The sequence below is a fragment of the Megalobrama amblycephala genome, unplaced genomic scaffold (assembly GCF_018812025.1).
Source record: "Megalobrama amblycephala isolate DHTTF-2021 unplaced genomic scaffold, ASM1881202v1 scaffold502, whole genome shotgun sequence".
NCBI lineage: Eukaryota > Metazoa > Chordata > Actinopteri > Cypriniformes > Xenocyprididae > Megalobrama > Megalobrama amblycephala.
In genome coordinates, this window is record NW_025953417.1 from 20,257 (window position 1) to 41,395 (window position 21,139).

The following is a 21,139-nucleotide window of genomic DNA, read 5'->3' on the forward strand; positions in this document are numbered from 1 at the left end:
GAAGGCTTTTCTGCCATCGCACAGGGCACCCCAACCTGTCTTGGAGTCATCTGTCAAGACCACTTTACTCCTGGAAACAGAGCTCAGCATCGTTCCGTTCAGGTAGAAATGGGGACATGTCAAAGGGACCAAGGCCTGCCCTTGACACAACCATGGGTCACCCTAAGAGTCTCCTCTGCGCCATGCGTGAGGCAGGACACAGCCTTTTACCCAGAGCTGGAGTGGTTGCATGTGGAGCAGGCCCAGCGGAAATACTGAGGAGGCTGCTGCAGTAAGGCCCAGCATTTGAGCTGAGTCGAAAACTACCCCCAGGAACGAGATGCGTTGGCTGGGGAGCAGCAAACTCTTGCCAAAATTAACCCTGAAACCCAAGTTCTCTAGATGGCTGGATGTGAAAGTAAGCGTCTTTCAGATCAACTGATATAAACCAATCCCTGGGGTGAATCTGTGCGAGGATTTGTTTCAAAGTTAACATTCTGAATGGCAATGTCATGAGGGCACGATTCGGATGTCTCAAATCAAGAATGGGCAAAAGTGACCACCATCTTTCTTGGGAATGAGGAAGTATTCACTGTGTTCGGTGGGAACTCTCTCCATGGTGCCCTTTTCCAGCAGAGACTGAACTCTGAGGACATGAGAACTGCCGTCTGAGACCGAAGTGTGAATCACGCCCATGAAGCGTGTTGGTCTGTGAGCGAATTGGATCAAGTATTCTCATTCTATTATTCCCAAAATCCAGCTCACCTCTCCGGGGATGGACTGCCATGCCCGGAGTTGAGTGGCAATTGGTTTAAGTGCTACAGGCTGCATCTCACACTCAAGTGGGAGAACAGTGCCTGTAACAGCATTGAGGGGAGGAGAAATGCTCTTTTCATCCAGCTCAGTTTAATGGTGTCAATGCAGGTAGATCAAAACCATTGCTGAATATCAAGTGTCCCCAACTAAGCAAGCCAAAAGGCGACAGCAGCAAGGAACCCAAACTCCAGACAAAAATGGAGAAAAAAATCCTTGGGAGAAACCAGGCTCAGTCGGGGGGCCAGTTCTCCTCTGGCCAACAACAAACAGTGCATGATTATGATTCGGGCAGCATAACAGGTCAGAAGTCAGATTGGGATAGCAACAGTCAAAATATTTAATCCAGTTCCATCTAGAGAAGACTGTCAAGGCTTCAGTCTTCTTCAGAGCAGCGAGATGATCTTCACGCTGAAGGAGAATGATTTTGACGAGACCTGGCATTTCTGTGGCCTTTACAGGCAGCCAACCAACCCTGCCCATTTTGGTGGGCTGAAATGCCATTTGTCAGTGCACTGCGAACCAATCAGGCTTCAGGATTCGGAGAAAGCAAGAGTTTCTCCCCTAAGCGCCATCTAAAACTGATGCAATGTGAGTGATCAATATAGAAAGGGAATTGATTATGTTGTACTCAAACACTGTTTGTAAAATGTCTTGAGAACATACTGAATTGTTTTGTATTTTTGAGATTAATTTTAAAAATGACTAATTAATTAAATCAAAGTTACACCACTACAACATAAAACATTCAAGTCTTCTAATTTTTTGATAAACCAATAGGGTATGAGCCAAATGGGTCTTCAAATCTATTATTTGCCTGTAAATAACAGGATCCATGTGTTAGTTTATATGCAATATAGGCTAAGTAAAATAACTGAAGAAACGTCAGCTTTAAAGCTTGAGTAATGAGTCTACTGTCAGCCAATAATTTAATAATTAACTTAAATTAACATTTTATTGCTGACAACAGATATAGTATTTCTTGTGAAATGTTTGTTATACATTAAAATAAATCTGATACATTATTAAACTGATCATTAACATTCTTTAAAAAACAGACATTTCTATTTCTATTAACACAATCATGGATGACAAATTACAGTTTCCAAAAAACTAAGAAGCACAACTGTTTTCAGCATTGATAATAATCAAAAATATTTCTTGAGCATCAAATCATCATATTAGAATGATTTCTGAAGGATCATGTGACACTGAAGACTGGAGTAATGATGCTGAAAATTTAGCTTTGATCACAGGAATAAATGACATCTGAAATTCATTAAAATATTATATTATGTTGAATTGTAATAATATTTTACAATATGTAAAATTTAGTAAATATATTTAAACACAATCTTGTCATCAAACACACTTCACAGCCAGAAAAGTCTCCTGTACAGAGCTGCAGAGGGCAGTCTTGGCAGCTAAACATTAATAATGCTGAAATAATACTGGAAACTTCTTGCCTTTGTGTCTAGAGTCAGTCTCAGCAAACACTCTCTGAGGGGTATAGACAGCAGAAATGAGAATAATTTATGCACAGAAATAAGCAGAATTGATCACTAATGGGATTATATTGCACTAATAGAAATTGAACAGTTTTTGAAAATTATTTATAATAATTTTTTTATATAAAATATGTGTTATAAAACTTGTTGAACTGTTAGAAACTCAAAGCCATAAATCTAAACAAATTGTGTTCTAAATTTAAGGTTGGTATCTGAAAAAAAGGAGCTCAAGTAAGATTTAATTTGGGTGCAACAGTACCAAACTTTTTCCATTAGATGACAGCAAAGATCCACTGGTAAACGGCAGTGGGATTAGTTATTTGCAGTACAGTATAATTTCTCTCTCTCAAATATTTCATGCACATACGCACATAATTTTTATTACAATTATTTTAATTAGTTCTATGATTCAACAGAAGCAGAAAACAGGAAAAAGCAATTATTTGTTTTATATGCCAAACCTGAGAAAATGATACAATCTGGTAAAGAATTGCAAAACAGTCTTTGATAATTTCCTCCTTGACAACAGAATGTAATTAACAAACACTGCATCATGTTATAGTTAAATGACCCTTGATAAAAAAAAAAAAGTAGTTTTATAAGTTTCACTGAACAATTTTGTCCTTAAGGCCCTAAATGTAACTATTTTGTGTAACGAGTGTCATACAGATTTAGGAAACTAGGAAATGAGGTTGAAATTTTAAAACTCTCATAGTGTCTTTACACAACAATCTGTAATTTTGTGTTGATAAACTCAATAAAAAAATTTAAACATATTTACATATTTTACACAATATAGGCTATATGAAAAAATGCAAATTAGACACATACCTAGTATGAACTGCAATGCTAAACATACGGAGAGTCACAATTTCTTAATGCTCTCTTGAACATTTGATGTTGTAGTGGTGTAAGATTTGGTTTCAAAAAGCTTTGAAGAGTAAACAGTGCAGTATATTTACTTATTTATTTTATTCGTCATTTTTTTAATTAAATTTAAAAAATACAAAATTCAGGATGTTCTCGGGACATTTAACAATGTTTAAAGAATGCAAGAACTACATAAAATAAATGAAATGAAATGAAAATGAAAGGGCAACACAAACATCTTGTATTTTCTGTATATGATGATGTTTCTGATAACCAGGGCTTGACATTAACACCCGCCAGCCCACCAAATGTGGGTAGATTTCAGCTGTCAACTAAAATCAAGTAATTTTAGCATGTCAAAGTCAACTTTAATCATATAAAATGTAATTTTCCAATCAGCAAAATTGCGGCCAGTGAAAGTGCTGCTGAGTGGCTAATAACTTTAGAAAAACCACTAGCCACAGTGGCTGGTGATCAAAAAAGTTAATGTCAAGCCCTGCTGATAACTGTTCTGTATCTTGTAACACTGGTTTATCTACAGGCGAGCGCAGCACCATGAGTTACAGTTGTGACAAAAAGTAAACACAAGAAACACAGAAGACAGAAAGACGCGAGAGAGAGACAGCACATTCACTGCATTCAGCACACGCCCTTGAGAACAGTGTTTAATACTGTGTTATCAGGTAAGAATTATGTTTGTATTATCCTATAAAGCCACTTTAAAGATAACATTAACCCATTTTGACTGGATAGTCTTGAGAAACGGTTGCTTTGCTGCTTATAATGTTCATTCATTAGACAGTAAACCGGTAAAACAAGAGGAATTAACCCTCTGGGGTCTGAGGTGTTTTCTGGGCCCTGGAGGTGTTTGACATTCCCTGACATTTGTGCTTATTTCTGTTACTTATAACATTTTCATGGCTAAAGTCTGATTACACTGTATTCAGCACAAACTCTGCTACAATAATATATGAGCAGCATGTATGTAAAAGTTTGTAGTTTTGAGAAAATTACATTTATGTGGTTTGGGGAAAAAGTCACTGAAATAAGGCCATAAAACCCATACTGAATATTTGTTCACAAGACTTTTGAAAAAATGTATGTTGTAGCCTAGAATTTTTGCCATGCCTAGTTCTGTTTGTGTTCATGCTCACTGTCATGGTTTCTGTTGTCATGTAATTCCCTTACTCCTCATGTGATCTTGCCATGTGCTCCCCTTGTGAATGTGTCATGTTGTCATTGGTTTTTGTGATCGGTCATTGTCTTGTTTGTTCACAGGTGTTCCTTGTTTTGTCATTAGTCTCTCTGTATAAATAACCCTCATGTTTCATTGTTCTCTTGTCTAGCTTTGATCATTGTACCGCTGTTGGTGAGTCTTATGTTCAAGTTAATGTTTACATTTATTTCCATGCCATGCCATGTTCAAGTTTATCTCTTTAAGTTTATGTTTAGTTTATGTTCTGTTCACGTCAATAAAAATGCATTTGGGTTCAAATCAATTTGCCTCTACTAGATATGTTAAAAAGACATGTTTTGTGTCAGAAGGTTGTATTCGGGGAGGGCATGAATGATCATGACAGTGACCCTCCCCTAATGGCCCTATCAGGTGGGACCAGTGGCATGAACGGAGGGGAGGGGCAGGGGGGCTTGAGCGAAAGTGAAAGTGCCCTTTGCGGTTGCATTGCAGTGCCCCCGCGTTCCCATTTCGATTTCTACTGTGGGAGAACAATTACCAGACTGGAGAAAGAACTCAAAGGTCTGTCTTCTCCTTAAGCACTATTACCATTGAAACAGACAGGTCTCAGCGCCAGCTCCCTTCAGTCCTGTGCTACACAGTTCTTAACATTCATGTCTGTGGATGAATTAAAGTCACCTGACAATTGCGTGTTACAGGGACGACTACATTCAGAAACAATAGAAAAATTGCCATCTGTGAGGTTTGGTTAGTGGTGTCTGTCAGCCTGCATGGAGAGCTTCTTGAGACTCCAGAGGCACCAGCAGCTTCAAATACCTGTTTGCTGCTCAAGACTGGCTTTTTTTATAGCTGCCCTTTTAATACAATTAATTTTTTTGACAGGAACTTTCATTAATGAGCCTTTATCTGACCAAGTTCTGCTGTGCTCTAAATCACTCACAAATCTTATGATAATTTGATAATCTCCATTCAGTTTCACACAACATTAGTTGTTTTCATGCCTTTTGCACAACATTGGACCATTTCATGCTTTTCATCTTCAGAAAGATCTTTGAGAACTGACATGACATGAGACATGAGAACTGTGATTTGCTTAATAGTGTGGAACAACTTCTAAGTAGGGTTTCCATAGACCTGGCAAATTATTTTGTCTGAGATTGATACCAGTTATCTAAAAAGACATGGATAAATAAACAAACAAACATTTTCTTAGAAAAACTAAAATTTGAATGTTTATTGTACTGAAATCTTACTGATATGTCACTTGCATAATAATTTGGAACGTGGTGTAAATTGGCCAAATCCTCCTCTTCTAGCTGGTCCTTGCCATGTCTGCTGGTCAAGAAATCTGACGGTACTATAGAAAACTAAATTCGGTCACAAAACCCGACTCCTTTCCTCTACCAAGAATGTGTTGACCAGGTTGGTGCCATGAAGTTCGTGACTAAACTGGATTTATTAAAGGACTACTGGCAGATTCTGTTGACCGAGTGTGTGTGCTTTTATAACACCAGATGGGTTATTCTCTTACCGGGTTATGAGCTTCGGCCTTCGAAATGCACCCGCAACGTTTCAAAGATTAATGAACAAAATAGTCGCTGGATTAGAGGGCGTGACTGTTTACTTGGATGATACAAACGTGGTAAGTGAAACTTGGCCAGAACATATTAAAAATGCTTGTGTCTACTCCTCGTTCACCTCACTCAAACTAATCTCACGTTAAATCTGGCTAAATGCTAGTTTGCGGGGGCGACCATTATGTACCTAGGTAAGGTGGTAGGGCAAGGACAAGTGCGTCCAGTGCGAGAAAAGGTAAGGGCAATAGATGAGTATCCCGTTCCTGCCACTAAGAAAGATTTGATGCGCTTTCTGGGTCTAGGAGGGTTTTACCGCTGTTTTTGCAGAAACTTCTCCACAGTTGTTGCCCCTCTAACCGACCTGCTTAAAGCTAAAGCACCGTTTGTTTGGCCCGAATCCTGCCAAAATGCCTCTGATACAGTTAAAACGCAGCTAACTTCGGCATCCGTCCTGATGGCACCTCAGCTTGAAAAAACATTTAAATTAAATCCAGGTAGATGCCAGCAAAGAGGGGGCAGGTGCAGTGCTAGTCCAAGAGGATGATGCGGGAATTGAGCGCCCTGTTCGTTTTTTCTCACGAAAATTCAACAGTTATCATGCGTTGGTGCCTATTCCTTCAGCCTTATCATTAAGATATTCAGCACCTTAAAGGCTCTGAAAACATAGTGGCCGATGCGTTGTCTATGGTACTGGTATAGAAAATATTATGTAAAGGTTTGGACTGTGAGCCCTCAGGTTTGTGTTTCTTATTCCATCTACACCCCATGTTACCCTACTGAAGGAGTTTATATATATATATATATAGTATTTCTAGAGGTATTGTATGCCTACAAGTTTTCTTTAAATATAGAGGTCTTTGTTATTATGTTTTTTTTGTGGGTACTGTTAACGGAAACTTTTAGTTCCCTGCTCTCTTTTGCCGTGTGTTGTACTCCCTCTATAGGCTACAAGGAGTAATCAGCTGGATTGGGTACACTGGTGCACAGGTGTGCCCTGTCTAGAAAAACATCCTGGCAAGCTTTCATAGCGTCGCTTTCTCCTTTTGTTGATCCCTGATCAGGAATGAGGCGTAAACTGGCGCTGCCACATGCTTTGAGAGGCTTTGTGGCCGAACTTTTTTTGACTGAAAAACTAAAATAAATTTGTGAATTTGTGAAAACGCCTTTATCTTAAAAAGATTTCGATAAAAGTACATGATTTTAAAATGTTAAGGGCTTTTGAATGTATATTACAATAGTATTACTATTTTGAGTAAATTGTAAAAATGAGGATTTGATGATCATTGAATTGGCACCACAAGGTTGAAATGAAGACTAGTTACATACAAGAATATTATTTACTGAATGACCATCATATCTGCTTTAGATGTTTTTTTTTGTTTTTGTTTTTTTTTGTTTTTAATTCAATGCATCGATTCATGACATTTTTGTTTAAAGGGTCATGAAACTCCCCTGTTTTAGCCTTGTCGTTCACACCTCTGAGCTGGAAAAAGTCTGTTAAAATGGGAGTGTAAAGCTCTGGAAAAGTGGGAGTGTAGAGGGGGGGAAGAGGGGAGAGAACAACCAATGAAGCACAGACATACAACACACTCATTATACACAATAATGAATATTAATAAATGAGCACGGAGAATATGACAACAAACTGACAAGCACAAAGGAGAAATGTGAAAGAATATTTAATAGGGTTAATAATAAGCTACTTTGATTACATTTACGAGCACTGCAGTCTCAAAATCAGTCTTTTGTCTATTAGAATAATCGTGTTGTCGCGTTCAGATAGGCTACATCACTGTATCAGTGTCCAGTTTGCACATATAATTCATTTGAAGAAGACTTGATGAAATATGTGTGCATAACTACACTGTGCTGGTTAATGTTTGGTGCAGGAGAATGTGTGAAATAAAAACTATAAACACGGATACTTTATTTGGTATGAGCTATGTGCCATGTGGCTAGTGTTATTAAACTCGATCATAGGCTATGCGCGCTCCGCGTCTATATCATAATAACAATCGTATTTTTCATGTGTTCGTATTCAAACTCCAGTTCTGACCGCATCGCGAGCAAAATACAAACAACACTCATGTGCTGCTGTGCTGAAGGAAACAGCCTACGGCTCGTGTGTTTGAACGCAGCTAGAGCAGGCAGAGGTGAATGAGCCGCTCTTTTGTGACATTTGAATTCTCCGCTGTAATGCGATCTCACGCGAACATATTTTCCATTTGTGCTGGTAGATTACAGCAAAACAATTCACATACACACAAACCTCTGCTCTGGTCACATCGCAGGAAAATGCATTTTTGTGTTGTAGCACTGAGGAAACGAACACCAATGATACGTCTCTGAATGACAAGAGACCGAGGCGAGAGAAGTGACACTTCCTCATGCATAATACCGCAATTATAATCTTATGCATACTACAGCGCAGTGATTGGATTAAATGAGCTTCATGTCATGAATGTATGTTGAGAATCGCTCGAAAACGGTCTACGTCAGCATGTTCGACCATGCCTATACTTGGGCCGAAAGTACACGATTACATCAGATTTTGTGACGTTGCTCCGACTGAGTACCTTTAGTGTTTTCAATGATGTGCAGCCTATACATATCTGTTTCCAGCTCAAAAAAAAGTGTTTTGGGGTTTCATGACCCTTTAAACTATAATCCAGAAGATGTCTTGAGTTTTTGCATTGTATTGCTTGATTATAGTAAACTTTCCTACCAGTGAGTGACATTTACTGTATTATGTACCTGCCCTAACCTTTGATGTTAATTTTTTTATGTATTCTTTACAGAAATCAGTGAAGATTTGACAAGATCTACGCCAAAATGCAATTCCTTAACCTATTGTGGCTTGTGGCCATCTGCGTGATAGCGTGTTTCTTCTTTGATAGAATATCATTTATTAGGTAAGGAATATTAAGAAGTGAGGAAATTTCACAAATGGACTTATTGCACAAGTGGAAACCTATCATGGCACCACGCTTGAATTCACTGAGCTTCTGCGACTCATTCTTTCACAAATGTTTGTAGAAGCAGTCTGCTGTTACGTGCTGGTGTTGTAGAGACGAGGCGTTCACGGACTTCCACAGTGAATGGGTATTTATTAGTAAAATGAGGAGACAATATCAAACACTTCAATATAACATTTAAGAAAAGACAAGGAGTGAAGGGAGTGAGTCCATATATAAAGGGAGTGCTGATGAGGGAGTCCAGGTGATGATGATCAGTGATGATGGGGAGATGACGAGGGAAGTGAGAATAGGAGGATCATGGGAAATGGAGTTCAGGAAGACAAGGGATCTGTGACATCTGCATGCCTAGGTGCTTGATTTTATACACCTGTGGCCATGGAGTGATTAGATCACAATGATTTGGAGGGGTCTCCCAATACTTTTGGCAATATAGTGTATATACCTACATGTGTACATGCTCAGCTTTAGGTCATTTCTCTCTTATACTTTATAATAAACATTATTACAGTGTACTTATACTGTTTTCTTTTTTCATCAGTGTTAGAGAGATCAAGAGTGAGTTTGCGGAAGAGGATGAGAAGGAGGAAAGTGTTGGGACAGTGGTTGGAATAGACCTCGGGACGACCTACTCCTGGTTAGATTTCATAACCAGGGTCATTAAAATTGATAATTGTTTTATTGATAATTTATTACATTTATTTTTTTACATGCATACATGCTCAACTTTAGATCATTTCTCCCTTATACTTTATAATAAACACTATTACTGTGTATTTGTACTGTTTTCTTTTTTCATCAGTGTTGGAGTGTTCAAGAACGGTCGTGTCGAGATCATCGCCAATGACCAGGGAAACCGCATCACTCCATCATATGTGGCCTTCACCACTGAAGGAGAGCGTCTCATTGGAGACGCTGCGAAGAACCAGCTGACCTTCAACCCTGAGAACACCGTTTTTAATGTCAAGCGGTTGATCGGCCGCACATGGGGCGACTCCTCCATGCAGAAGGACATTGAATACTTTCCCTTTAAGGTACGCCCGTCTGTGAACCTGTATTGTGCCAGTGCTCCGGATCTGTTTGTCTTTGATGGGGAATGATAAACACTTGCTTTGTCTTTTCCAGGTTATTGAGAAGAAGAACAAGCCTCACATACAGCTGGATATTGGATCAGGTCAAATGAAGACTTTTGCCCCTGAGGAAATCTCTGCAATGGTTCTGACTAAGATGAAGGAAACTGCAGAGGCTTACCTGGGACAGAAGGTAAAGTTTTGGTTTCAACACACAGAAAACATTGAGGCCAACAGCTGCTGTCAGTTGCGTCGCAGTGAAACTCCATCTAATTCAGTTCTGCTCTTTTTAAAGGTCACACATGCTGTGGTCACTGTGCCCACTTATTTCAACGACGCCCAGCGACAGGCCACCAAAGACGCAGGAACCATCGCTGGTCTGCACGTCATGAGGATCATCAATGAGCCGTAAGAACCTTGTTACACTTGCTTTGTTGTAAAACAGATCATTTTCTTTAGTGCAGAATTAGAAATTTTGCATTGACAGCTAGCAGAAATAATTTTTTTTTTTTTAATATATTTGAATTTTATTGTAAGTTTAGTCATTTTTGTTTCGTCACTTCTTTTTTATTTTATTTTTTTAAAATATGTATATAATTTTTAATTAATTTTTTGTTTTATTTACCTAGTGAAATAAAATATGTTTAAGGTTTTTTAATGTATATTTTAATTGGTTAAAAGTTTAATAATTTTGTTTTGTCACAATTATTTTTAATATGTATATAGTTATTATTTATTAGTTTGAGTTATTATAGTACTTCAAGTTAGACAGATATTAAATATTAAAATACAAATATACAGGTGCTGGTCATATAATTAGAATATCATCAAAAAGTTGATTTATTTCACTACTTAGATTCATAAAGTGAAACTTTATATTATATTCATTATATTATATTCATTAATTACACACAGACTGATATATTTCAAATGTTTATTTCTTTTAATTTTGATGATTATAACTGACAACTAAGGAAAATCCCAAATTCAGTATCTCAGAAAATTAGAATATTATGAAAAGGTTCAATATTGAAGACACCTGGTGCCACACTCTAATCAGCTAATTAACTCAAAACACCTGCAAAGGCCTTTAAATGGTCTCTCAGTCTAGTTCTGTAGGCTACACAATCATGGGGAAGACTGCTGATTTGACAGTTGTCCAAAAGACGACCATTGACACCTTGCACAAGGAGGGCAAGACACAAAAGGTCATTGCAAAAGAGGCTGGCTGTTCACAGAGCTCTGTGTCCAAGCACATTAATAGAGAGGCGAAGGGAAGGAAAAGATGTGGTAGAAAAAAAGTGTACAAGCAATAAGGATAACCGCACCCTGGAGAGGATTGTGAAACAAAACCCATTCAAAAATGTGGGGGAGATTCACAAAGAGTGGACTGCAGCTGGAGTCAGTGCTTCAAGAACCACTACGCACAGACGTATGCAAGACATGGGTTTCAGCTGTCGCATTCCTTGTGTCAAGCCACTCTTGAACAACAGACAGCGTCAGAAGCGTCTAAAGACAAAAAGGACTGGACTGCTCTGAGTGGTCCAAAGTTATGTTCTCTGATGAAAGTAAATTTTGTATTTCCTTTGGAAATCAGGGTCCCAGAGTCTGGAGGAAGAGAGGAGAGGCACACAATCCACGTTGCTTGAGGTCCAGTGTAAAGTTTCCACAGTCAGTGATGGTTTGGGGTGCCATGTCATCTGCTGGTGTTGGTCCACTGTGTTTTCTGAGGTCCAAGGTCAACGCAGCCGTATACCAGGAAGTTTTAGAGCACTTCATGCTGCTGACCAACTTTATGGAGATGCAGATTTCATTTTCCAACAAAACTTGGCACTTGCACACAGTGCCAAAGCTACCAGTACCTGGTTTAAGGACCATGGTATCCCTGTTCTTAATTGGCCAGCAAACTCGCCTGACCTTAACCCCATAGAAAATCTATGGGGTATTGTGAAGAGGAAGATGCGATATGCCAGACCCAACAATGCAGAAGAGCTGAAGGCCACTATCAGAGCAACCTGGGCTCTCATAACACCTGAGCAGTGCCACAGACTGATCGACTCTATGCCACGCCGCATTGCTGCAGTAATTCAGGCAAAAGGAGCCCCAACTAAGTATTGAGTGCTGTACATGCTCATACTTTTCATGTTCATACTTTTCAGTTGGCCAAGATTTCTAAAAATCCTTTCTTTGTATTGGTCTTAAGTAATATTCAAATTTTCTGAGATACTGAATTTGGGATTTTCCTTAGTTGTCAGTTATAATCATCAAAATTAAAAGAAATAAACATTTGAAATGTATCAGTCTGTGTGTAATGAATGAATATAATATACAAGTTTCACTTTTTGAACGGAAGTGAAATAAATCAACTTTTTGATGATATTCTAATTATATGACCAGCACCTGTAGTTAAAAATGTATTCAATTTCAAATAACAAATGTTTTGTAGTTCTCATTAATGATTGTAACCCTGATGGACATCTTGTTGCTCTTCACAGAACTGCTGCCGCAATTGCTTATGGTCTAGGCAAGGAGGATGGTGAGAAGAACATCCTGGTGATCGATCTGGGCGGTGGGACCTTCGACGTGTCCCTGTTGAACATCAACAACGGTTTGTTCGAGGTGGTGGCCACCAATGGAGACACTCACCTGGGCGGGATAGATTTCGACCAGCGCATCATGGAGCACTTCATCGAGCTGTACAAGAAGAAAACCGGAAAGGACGTGCGCAAGGACAACCGTGCCGTGCAGAAGCTGCGCCGTGAGGTGGAGAAGGCCAAGAGAGCGCTGTCCGCCCAGCACCAGGCCCGCATCGAGATCGAGTCCTTCTTCGAGGGCGAAGACTTCTCTGAAACTCTGACCCGCGCCAAGTTTGAGGAGCTCAACATGGTGAGAGCAAACACATCTGTAGCATTAAAAGAAACTGTAAAAAAAAAATAAAAAAAACATATTCATAAATAGAAATAAAACTTAAATAAGCCTAATCTTTCTCATTTAATATTATTTAATATTAACATTAATATTATTTATTTTAACTTTCTTCAGTCTCGTTGACTCAAATGTACATCATTGCTTACGTTCCATGAGTGCCCACTACTGGCAGAACCCTTGTAATGGGCTGAACTGGAACGTCCTGAGCCCTTGATCACTTGGAATCTGCTATGGAGTTGATTTATTATTTACATTTTTTCCCCTTACAAAACTGTTTAATGCAGCATTCTATATGTATATAGGTGTGTTTGGGTTGTTTTAGATATTTAAAAAAAATTATTAATATATCATAGAGTTGTTTGTGGTGGGGGTAAATCAAACACGATATGCAGTGATGTCACAATCGTGTTGCATTGTGGTATAGGGAGCTGCCTGAAGTGTATATATGAAGTAGACTCAAAATCGAGTAGACTCAAAAAACTCGGTCAAAATCGAGGGAGTGAGGGTCTGTCCATATAAGCTTCCCTCATCCACTTCACGAAGTGGAACGCACTTCAAAATGGCGGCAGGGATTTCCTCCGGGGGGAAGTGCTAAGGGAAGTTTGCAAGTGCGTGTCTAAAACTGGAGTGGACTCGAGAACCTTGAAACTCATCCAGAGAAGGTTTTGGTGGCCCAACATGCAACGAGACGTTCGGGCTTTTGTTGCTGCCTGTGCTTTGTGTGCCCAGAACAAGGAACCCAGAACCCACCCTCATGGTCTACTGCACTCACTACCCATCCCTACACACCCCTGGTCACACACTTGTCCAGAGGTGTCGACAGGCATGGCGGAGAGCATGATTAGCCCTATTAAGAGCCACTCAACAACAGCAGAGGCATGCAAACAGGCACCGTAGAATTGGACCATAATTTAGACCAGGGCAGAGAGTGTGGCTGTCTACTAGGGATCTCCTTCTGCACCTCGCTTCATCGGGCCCTTCAAAGTCCTCAAAAGGATTAACCCAGTGTCCCACCGACTACTTCTACCAAGGTCCATGCGCATTCATCCCAGCTTTCACATCTCCCGTTTGAAACCTGTCTGTTTTCCTTTATCCCCAGCCAGGAAACCCCCTCCAGTTCCTCGCATCATTGGCCGTCAGCCAGCCTACACCCTGCGCTGATTGCTGGACTCTCGCCAGGTCTGTGGGAGAACCCAGTATCTTGTGGATTGGCAGTCTTGGGTGCCAGCTCGAGATATTCTAGACCCAGATCTCATCAGGGAGTTCCACTGCCGTGGACAACAACACAGCTAGGGGAACATCAGGAGCCTTACTGGAGGAGGGGCTCCTGTGAGGCTCCTGCTTGTAATGACTCTCCCAGCCTCTAGTTGGTGCTGACTTGTAATGACTCTCCCAACCACTAGCTGGCACTGCCACTTATGCCGTGTAATGACTCTCCCAGCCACTTGGTGGCCCCAGCTTCTGTAGAATACATTGTATTGCTACTCATTAGGACTTGATTTCTCCCACCTGTGGGTCATTATCTTGTTTGTGTTTGCCTATTTAAGAATGCCTTTTTCTTTCAGTTGTGTTCAGTCTTGAGCCTACTATGCATGTGTTATCCTTGTCACGAAAACAAAGTCTGTTGAGTTTTTGGATTTGCCTTTTACTTATCTTTTGTTTCTTGTATTTTTCTGCGGATGCACAGCTTCCTTTTTTTTGTACTATGGCACTTGGACTCCTCAGTAAAACACTTTTTGTTCAGTCATCTAAGCCTGCATGTTATTCTTCTGCCCTTGGGTCCATCTGTTATTTGTCATCCACCATAGCTCAGTGGTAAAGAGGCAGTTCAGTTGACTAGAAGACTTGAGTTTGATTCCAGCCTCAGACACCCATCACAGATGCAGACATATAGGTCTTGTTAAATGGTTGTTAGGGTACTTGGTTGGGTTGCTAGGGAGTGGCTTGGAAGCTGTCAATAATGATACTCCAAAGGCTGCTTGCCAGTATGAATGATATAAACCAACCCCCATATCGCTATGACATACAGATGTGAAGATATCCTTCTTTGGGTTTTGTTTGCTAAGGTGCTCAACATTGGTTGCTAGGGTATGGCTCGATAGCTTTGTAATGATCCTGAGAGACTGAGCCAGCCCACATGTCTCTATGACACTGTGCTGCAAAGATATCCTACTGGGTCTTTTATAATGGCAGTCAGTGGGATCAGTTGTTAGGGTGCTATAAATGGTTCCTAGGGCGTAGCTAGACAGTTTCCATGGTGATGTGTAAAGACTACTTGCCAGTCTGAGTTAAAGGTGATAGAGAGGATTTTTTTTGTCGACTGAGAATCCAAAGACTGTTACTGAGTTTTTGAAATGAGCGCATGCGTAAGAACAACCCCTCTCCTTCACAGCTCATTTCAAAGGAACGCCTCCCAAAACGCGTGCACGAGTATTGGAACACGAGTGTTTACCACCGGCATTCGCTGTGTCGTGTTTTTTTGGATTCATTATGTCGGACTCACCGCAGGTAACTCATGATCTGCAGTTGTTACTCCTGTCTCCTGACAAAAACATTGCATGCAGCGCCTGTGGAGTGTGGAAAGTTACTGGAGCGTGCAACCGCGCACGTCTCTCACAAGGAACGTCATGGAAGTGATTGACAAGCCAGAGGGCCAATCCGCGCACGTCTCTCACAAGGAACGTCACGGCAATGATTGACAAACCAGAGGGCCAATCATTTACGCGATGATCAGATGATGTATATTAATATTATTACTTTCAGTGCACCTAATAAATAGTCTTTTATCAGTTAGTAAAGACAGTTTCAAGTAATATTGCAAAAATGTGTAAAACAAAACATCCTCTTTAGCACCTTTAAAAGAGGCCACCCACTTGTCTCTACAATATACTCATTCACAGATATGTATCTCACCTTTTTCAATGGAAGTCAATGGGGTGGTTGCTAGGGTGCTGTGACTGGTTTCTAGGGCGTGGCTATGAAGTTGAAATGTCATCATTTATTAGCTACTCACTAAGCTGAGTGAAATGAGACCACCCCCAAGTCTCTACAACATTCTGATGTGGAGATATGATGTCACATATTTCGTCCCAATGTTAAGTCTAATTTTCCCCCCCCATTTTTGCGTTTCCCTTCACAGGATTTGTTCAACTCCACCATGAAACTAGTGCAGAAGGTTCTGGAAGATGCTGACCTGAAGAGGTCTGACATCGATGAGATCGTCTTGGTCGGCGGCTCCACTCGAATCCCCAAGATCCAGCAGCTGGTGAAAGAGTTCTTCAACGGCAAAGAGCTTTCAGAAGGAATCAACCCCAAAGAGGCTGTGGCGTACGGAGCCGCCGTTCAGGCTGGAGTTCTGTCCGGAGAAGAGGACATCGGTGAGTTTGTCTCCACATCCAGAAGCTCTGAATTAAGGACAATTAATCAATTACCACTTAAGTTTCCAACGACTATATATAAAACCAGAGCAGAATGTAGGTCTGCATAAACAACAGAAACAAATGTTGATGCGTGACCAGTCCACTTCAACGCAAAACATGTCCCCAAATGGCCCACTGAGCCAGAAACGTTATGATTGAACCTGCTCTCCATTAGCCCCATTAGTGAAGGGATCCACTCGGATATCAATATTGATCTCAATATTGACTAAAATAATCTTGATTATGATTTTGCCTTAGTCAAACCCTTTTTTTGTGAGATGATTAATGACCTGTTGATCAGGTGACCTGGTGCTTCTGGACGTGTGCCCTTTGACCCTGGGCATTGAGACCGTCGGAGGAGTGATGACCAAGCTTGTTCCCAGGAACACTGTCCTGCCCACCAAGAAATCCCAGATCTTCTCCACTGCTTCTGACAACCAGCCGGCCGTGACCATCCAAGTTTATGAAGGTAAGCCAATGATTTCATCATCAAAACTGACTGTATCTTATTGAATTACACTTGAAAATAGCCATGGTAGCTGACATTGTGGAAAATCATGAACATACAGTGGGTACGGAAAGTATTCAGACCCCCTTACATTTTTCACTCTTTGTTATATTGCAGCCATTTGCTAAAATCATTTAAGTACATTTTTTTTCCTCATTAATGTACACACAGCACCCCATATTGACAGAAAAACACAGAATTGTTGACATTTTTGCAGATTTATTAAAAAAAGAAAAACTGAAATATCACATGGTCCTAAGTATTCAGACCCTTTGCTCAGTATTTAGTAGAAGCACCCTTTTGATCTAATACAGCCATGAGTCTTTTTGGGAAAGATGCAACAAGTTTTTCACACCTGGATTTGGGGATCCTCTGCCATTCCTCCTTGCAGATCCTCTCCAGTTCTGTCAGGTTGGATGGTAAACGTTGGTGGACAGCCATTTTTAGGTCTCTCCAGAGATGCTCAATTGGGTTTAAGTCAGGGCTCTGGCTGGGCCATTCAAGAACAGTCACAGAGTTGTTGTGAAGCCACTACTTCGTCATTTTAGCTGTGTGCTTAGGGTCATTGTCTTGTTGGAGGGTAAACCTTCGGCCCAGTCTGAGGTCCTGAGCACTCTGGAGAAGGTTTTCGTCCAGGATATCCCTGTACTTGGCCGCATTCATCTTTCCCTCGATTGCAACCAGTCGTCCTGTCCCTGCAGCTGAAAACACCCCCACAGCATGATGCTGGCACCACCATGCTTCACTGTTGGGACTGTATTGGACAGGTGATGAGCAGTGCCTGGTTTTCTCCACACATACCGCTTAGAATTAAGGCCAAAAAGTTCTATCTTGGTCTCATCAGACCAGAGAATCTTCTTTCTCACCATCTTGACAAACTCCATGCGGGCTTTCATGGGTCTTGCACTGAGGAGAGGCTTCCGTCGGGCCCCGACTGGTGGAGGGATGCAGTGATGGTTGACTTTCTACAACTTTCTCCCATCTCCCGACTGCATCTCTGGAGCTCAGCCACAGTGATCTTTTGGTTCTTCTTTACCTCTCTCACCAAGGCTCTTCTCCCCGATAGCTCAGTTTGGCCGGACGGCCAGCTCTAGGAAGGGTTCTGGTCATCCCAAACGTCTTCCATTTAAGGATTATGGAGGCCACTGTGCTCTTAGGAACCTTAAGTGCAGCAGACTTTTTTTGTAACCTTGGCCAGATCTGTGCCTTGCCACAATTCTGTCTCTGAGCTCTTCAGGCAGTTCCTTTGACCTCATGATTCTCATTTGCTCTGACATGCACTGTGAGCTGTAAGGTCTTATATAGACAGGTGTGTGGCTTTCCTAATCAAATCCAATCAGTATAATCAAACACAGCTGGACTCAAATGAAGGTGTAGAACCATCTCAAGGATGATCAGAAGAAATGGACAGCACCTGAGTTAAATATATGAGTGTCACAGCAAAGGGTCTGAATACTTAGGACCATGTGATATTTCAGTTTTTCTTTTTTAATAAATCTGCAAAAATGTCAACAATTCTGTGTTTTTCTGTCAATATGGCTGCAATATAACAAAGAGTGAAAAATTTAAGGGGGTCTGAATACTTTCCGTACCCACTGTATATACGTTTTGCTACACTTTAGGCCTTTCAATCTTCTGAATAGAATCAGTTCTGGTTTTCACTCTATTTCTGCCTGTTTCCAGGTGAGCGTCCCCTGACCAAGGATAACCTCCTTCTGGGAATCTTTGACCTGACCGGCATCCGTCCCGCACCCCGTGGCGTCCCTCAGATCGAGGTCACCTTTCAGATCGATGAGAACGGCATCCTCCGCGTCACGGCCAAGGACAAAGGCACGGGAAACAAGAACAAGATCACCATCACCAACGCCCATAACCGCCTGACACCCAAAGACCTAGAGCGCATGGTGAATGAGGCCGAGCACTTCGCCGACGAGGACAAGAAGCTGAAGGAGCGCATCGACGCCCACAATGAGCTGGAGAACTACGCCTACTCTCTGAAGAACTAAATCGGTGACAAGGAGAAGCTCGGCGGCAATCTGTCGTCTGAAGATAAAGAAGCCATCAAGAAGGCGGTTGAGGAGAAGATCGAGTGGTTGGAGTCTCATCAGGAAGCAGAACTCGAAGACTTCCAGGCCATGAAGAAGGAGCTGGAGGAGGTCGTGCAGCCCATCGTGAGCAAGCTGTACGGTAGCGCGGGCGGCCCGCCACCAGAAGAGGGCGACAAACAGGGCGAAAATGACGAGTTGTAGATCGTCCAGCGACTCTGTTCAGCTGTGTCAATGCCCTCGCCTCTCTAGAAGTGGCACTGGTGTACATATTGAACATTTTATTATGAACTGGGTGAGTGTAAAGCCACAAATCTCTTCGGGAAAGACTTGTCGGGTGCTTTAAAGAGTTGCATTTTTTTTCTTAATTATTCTTCACTCCGGTGGAGATTTAGTCAGCTTGGTTTTTGAGGCTCGATTTTGCTATTCTCAGGGAGGGAGTTCAGGGGTTCTGGGTAAATTTTTATGTGACATCCAAAAAGTAACTTATTAAATTCAACAATTAAACAATAAACATTTGTTACAAAATTACCATGCAAGAGTATGTGTGTGAGTCAATTTGACAATGCAAATTGTTTCAAAGCAGCTTTACAGTGATAACAGAAACATAATTTTGGCTGTACAGCAGCTCTAGATGAAAATAGTGTCACTGTCCAGCTTAAGTAAGTTCAGTATTTATTCATATTAATTTAGTTAATTTATCTATACAGTAGTTCTGGAGAAAACAGTGAGGTCATCGTCCAGCTCAGTTCAGTTACACACATACAATGGTGTCAATGCAGGCAGATCAGTTATAATGTTGAATATCAAGTGTCCCCGACTAAGCAAGACAGGGGCGACAGTGGCAAGGAACCCAAAGGTGACAGAATGGAGAAAAAAACCTTATCAGACACCAGACTCAGTCGGGGGGCCAGTTCAGTGAAGATGTATTACAATCATGACTACGGTAACCTCGGGATAAACGGGATAAAGAAAGACTAATATTAGTGTATGCCATTCTTCTTCTGATGTAACGAGTACATCTGGTGTTATAGGAAGTGTTCTCAGTTCTGGCTGACCTAATTTATGCAGCCTAACAATCATTTAACTGATTTGAAAACATAAATTGATAATGTGTTATGTGTATGCCAGGTTAAATAGATGTGTATTTAGTCTAGATTTAAACTAAAAGAGTGTCTCTGCTTCCCGAACAATGCTAGAAGATTGTTTCAAAGTTTAGGTGCTAAATAGGAAAAGGATCTTTTCTTGATTTGGATATTCTAGCTTTTATCAACTGGCCAGAATTGTGAGATCGCAATAGACGTGAAGGACTATAATGCGTTAAAGGGTTAGTTTACCCAAAAATAAAATTTATGTACAGAAATAAGCAGAATTGATTACTAATGGGATTATATTGCACTAATAGAAATTGAACAGTTTTTGAAAATGATTTAGGAATGTTTTTTATATAAACTGTTATAAAATCAAAGCCATAAATCTAAAATCAAGCGTTAGTGTCAGTTCTGGCAGGTCACGTCAGTCAAGCTCTCATCAGCTGACTCCCAGGTGACTCATGTCTACCTATAGGAATATGACACCTATCACAGCATCCATATATAAGCTCCTCAGTACTCTAACTCTATGCATTTATCAATTATATCAACAATAGTGGTCCTGACAGAACAAATCATGTTCTAAATTTAAGGTTGATGTCTCAAAAAAAAAAGCAAAACAGCAAAGATCCACTGGTAAACGGCGGTGGGATTAGTTATTTGCAGTACAGTATAATTTCTCTCTCTCAAATATTACATGCATATATGCAAAAATTTTTTATTACAATTATTTTAATTAGTTCTATGATTCAACAGAAGCAGAAAACAGGAAAAAACAATTATTTGCTTTATACAGGTCCTTCTCAAAAAATTAGCATATTGTGATAAAGTTCATTATTTTCCATAATGTAATGATAAAAATTAAACTTTCATATATTTTAGATTCATTGCACACCAACTGAAATATTTCAGGTCTTTTATTGTTTTAATACTGATGATTTTGGCATACAGCTCATGAAAACCCAAAATTCCTATCTCAAAAAATTAGCATATCATGAAAAGGTTCTCTAAACGAGCTATTAACCTAATCATCTGAATCAACTAATTAACTCTAAACACCTGCAAAAGATTCCTGAGGCTTTTAAAAACTCCCAGCCTGGTTCATTACTCAAAACCGCAATCATGGGTAAGACTGCCGACCAGAAGGCCATCATTGACACC

At 40.5% G+C, this 21,139-nt stretch overlaps 1 protein-coding gene across 1 annotated transcript; it reads left to right on the forward strand.

Moving 5' to 3' along the window:
* The first annotated feature begins 8,510 nt into the window (after window positions 1–8,510).
* LOC125261838 (endoplasmic reticulum chaperone BiP-like) lies at window positions 8,511–19,268 on the forward strand. Its single transcript, XM_048180388.1, has 10 exons — window positions 8,511–8,854; window positions 8,979–9,044; window positions 9,459–9,554; window positions 9,720–9,951; window positions 10,043–10,180; window positions 10,283–10,395; window positions 12,483–12,873; window positions 16,055–16,292; window positions 16,636–16,803; window positions 18,526–19,268. The coding sequence occupies exons 1-10, from the start codon at window positions 8,775–8,777 to the stop codon at window positions 18,846–18,848; spliced, it is 1,845 nt and encodes a 614-aa protein (XP_048036345.1). The 5' UTR covers window positions 8,511–8,774; the 3' UTR covers window positions 18,849–19,268.
* Window positions 19,269–21,139: the final 1,871 nt, after the last annotated feature.

Bases quoted from the DNA above. Each gene is read 5' to 3' on its own strand.
- LOC125261838 (XM_048180388.1), top strand. From the start codon at position 8,775: ATGCAATTCCTTAACCTATTGTGGCTTGTGGCCATCTGCGTGATAGCG. The intron at 9,555-9,719 runs GTTAGATTTCAT...TTTTTTCATCAG, and splicing joins CTCGGGACGACCTACTCCTG to TGTTGGAGTGTTCAAGAACG. The intron at 10,396-12,482 runs GTAAGAACCTTG...TGCTCTTCACAG, and splicing joins ATGAGGATCATCAATGAGCC to AACTGCTGCCGCAATTGCTT.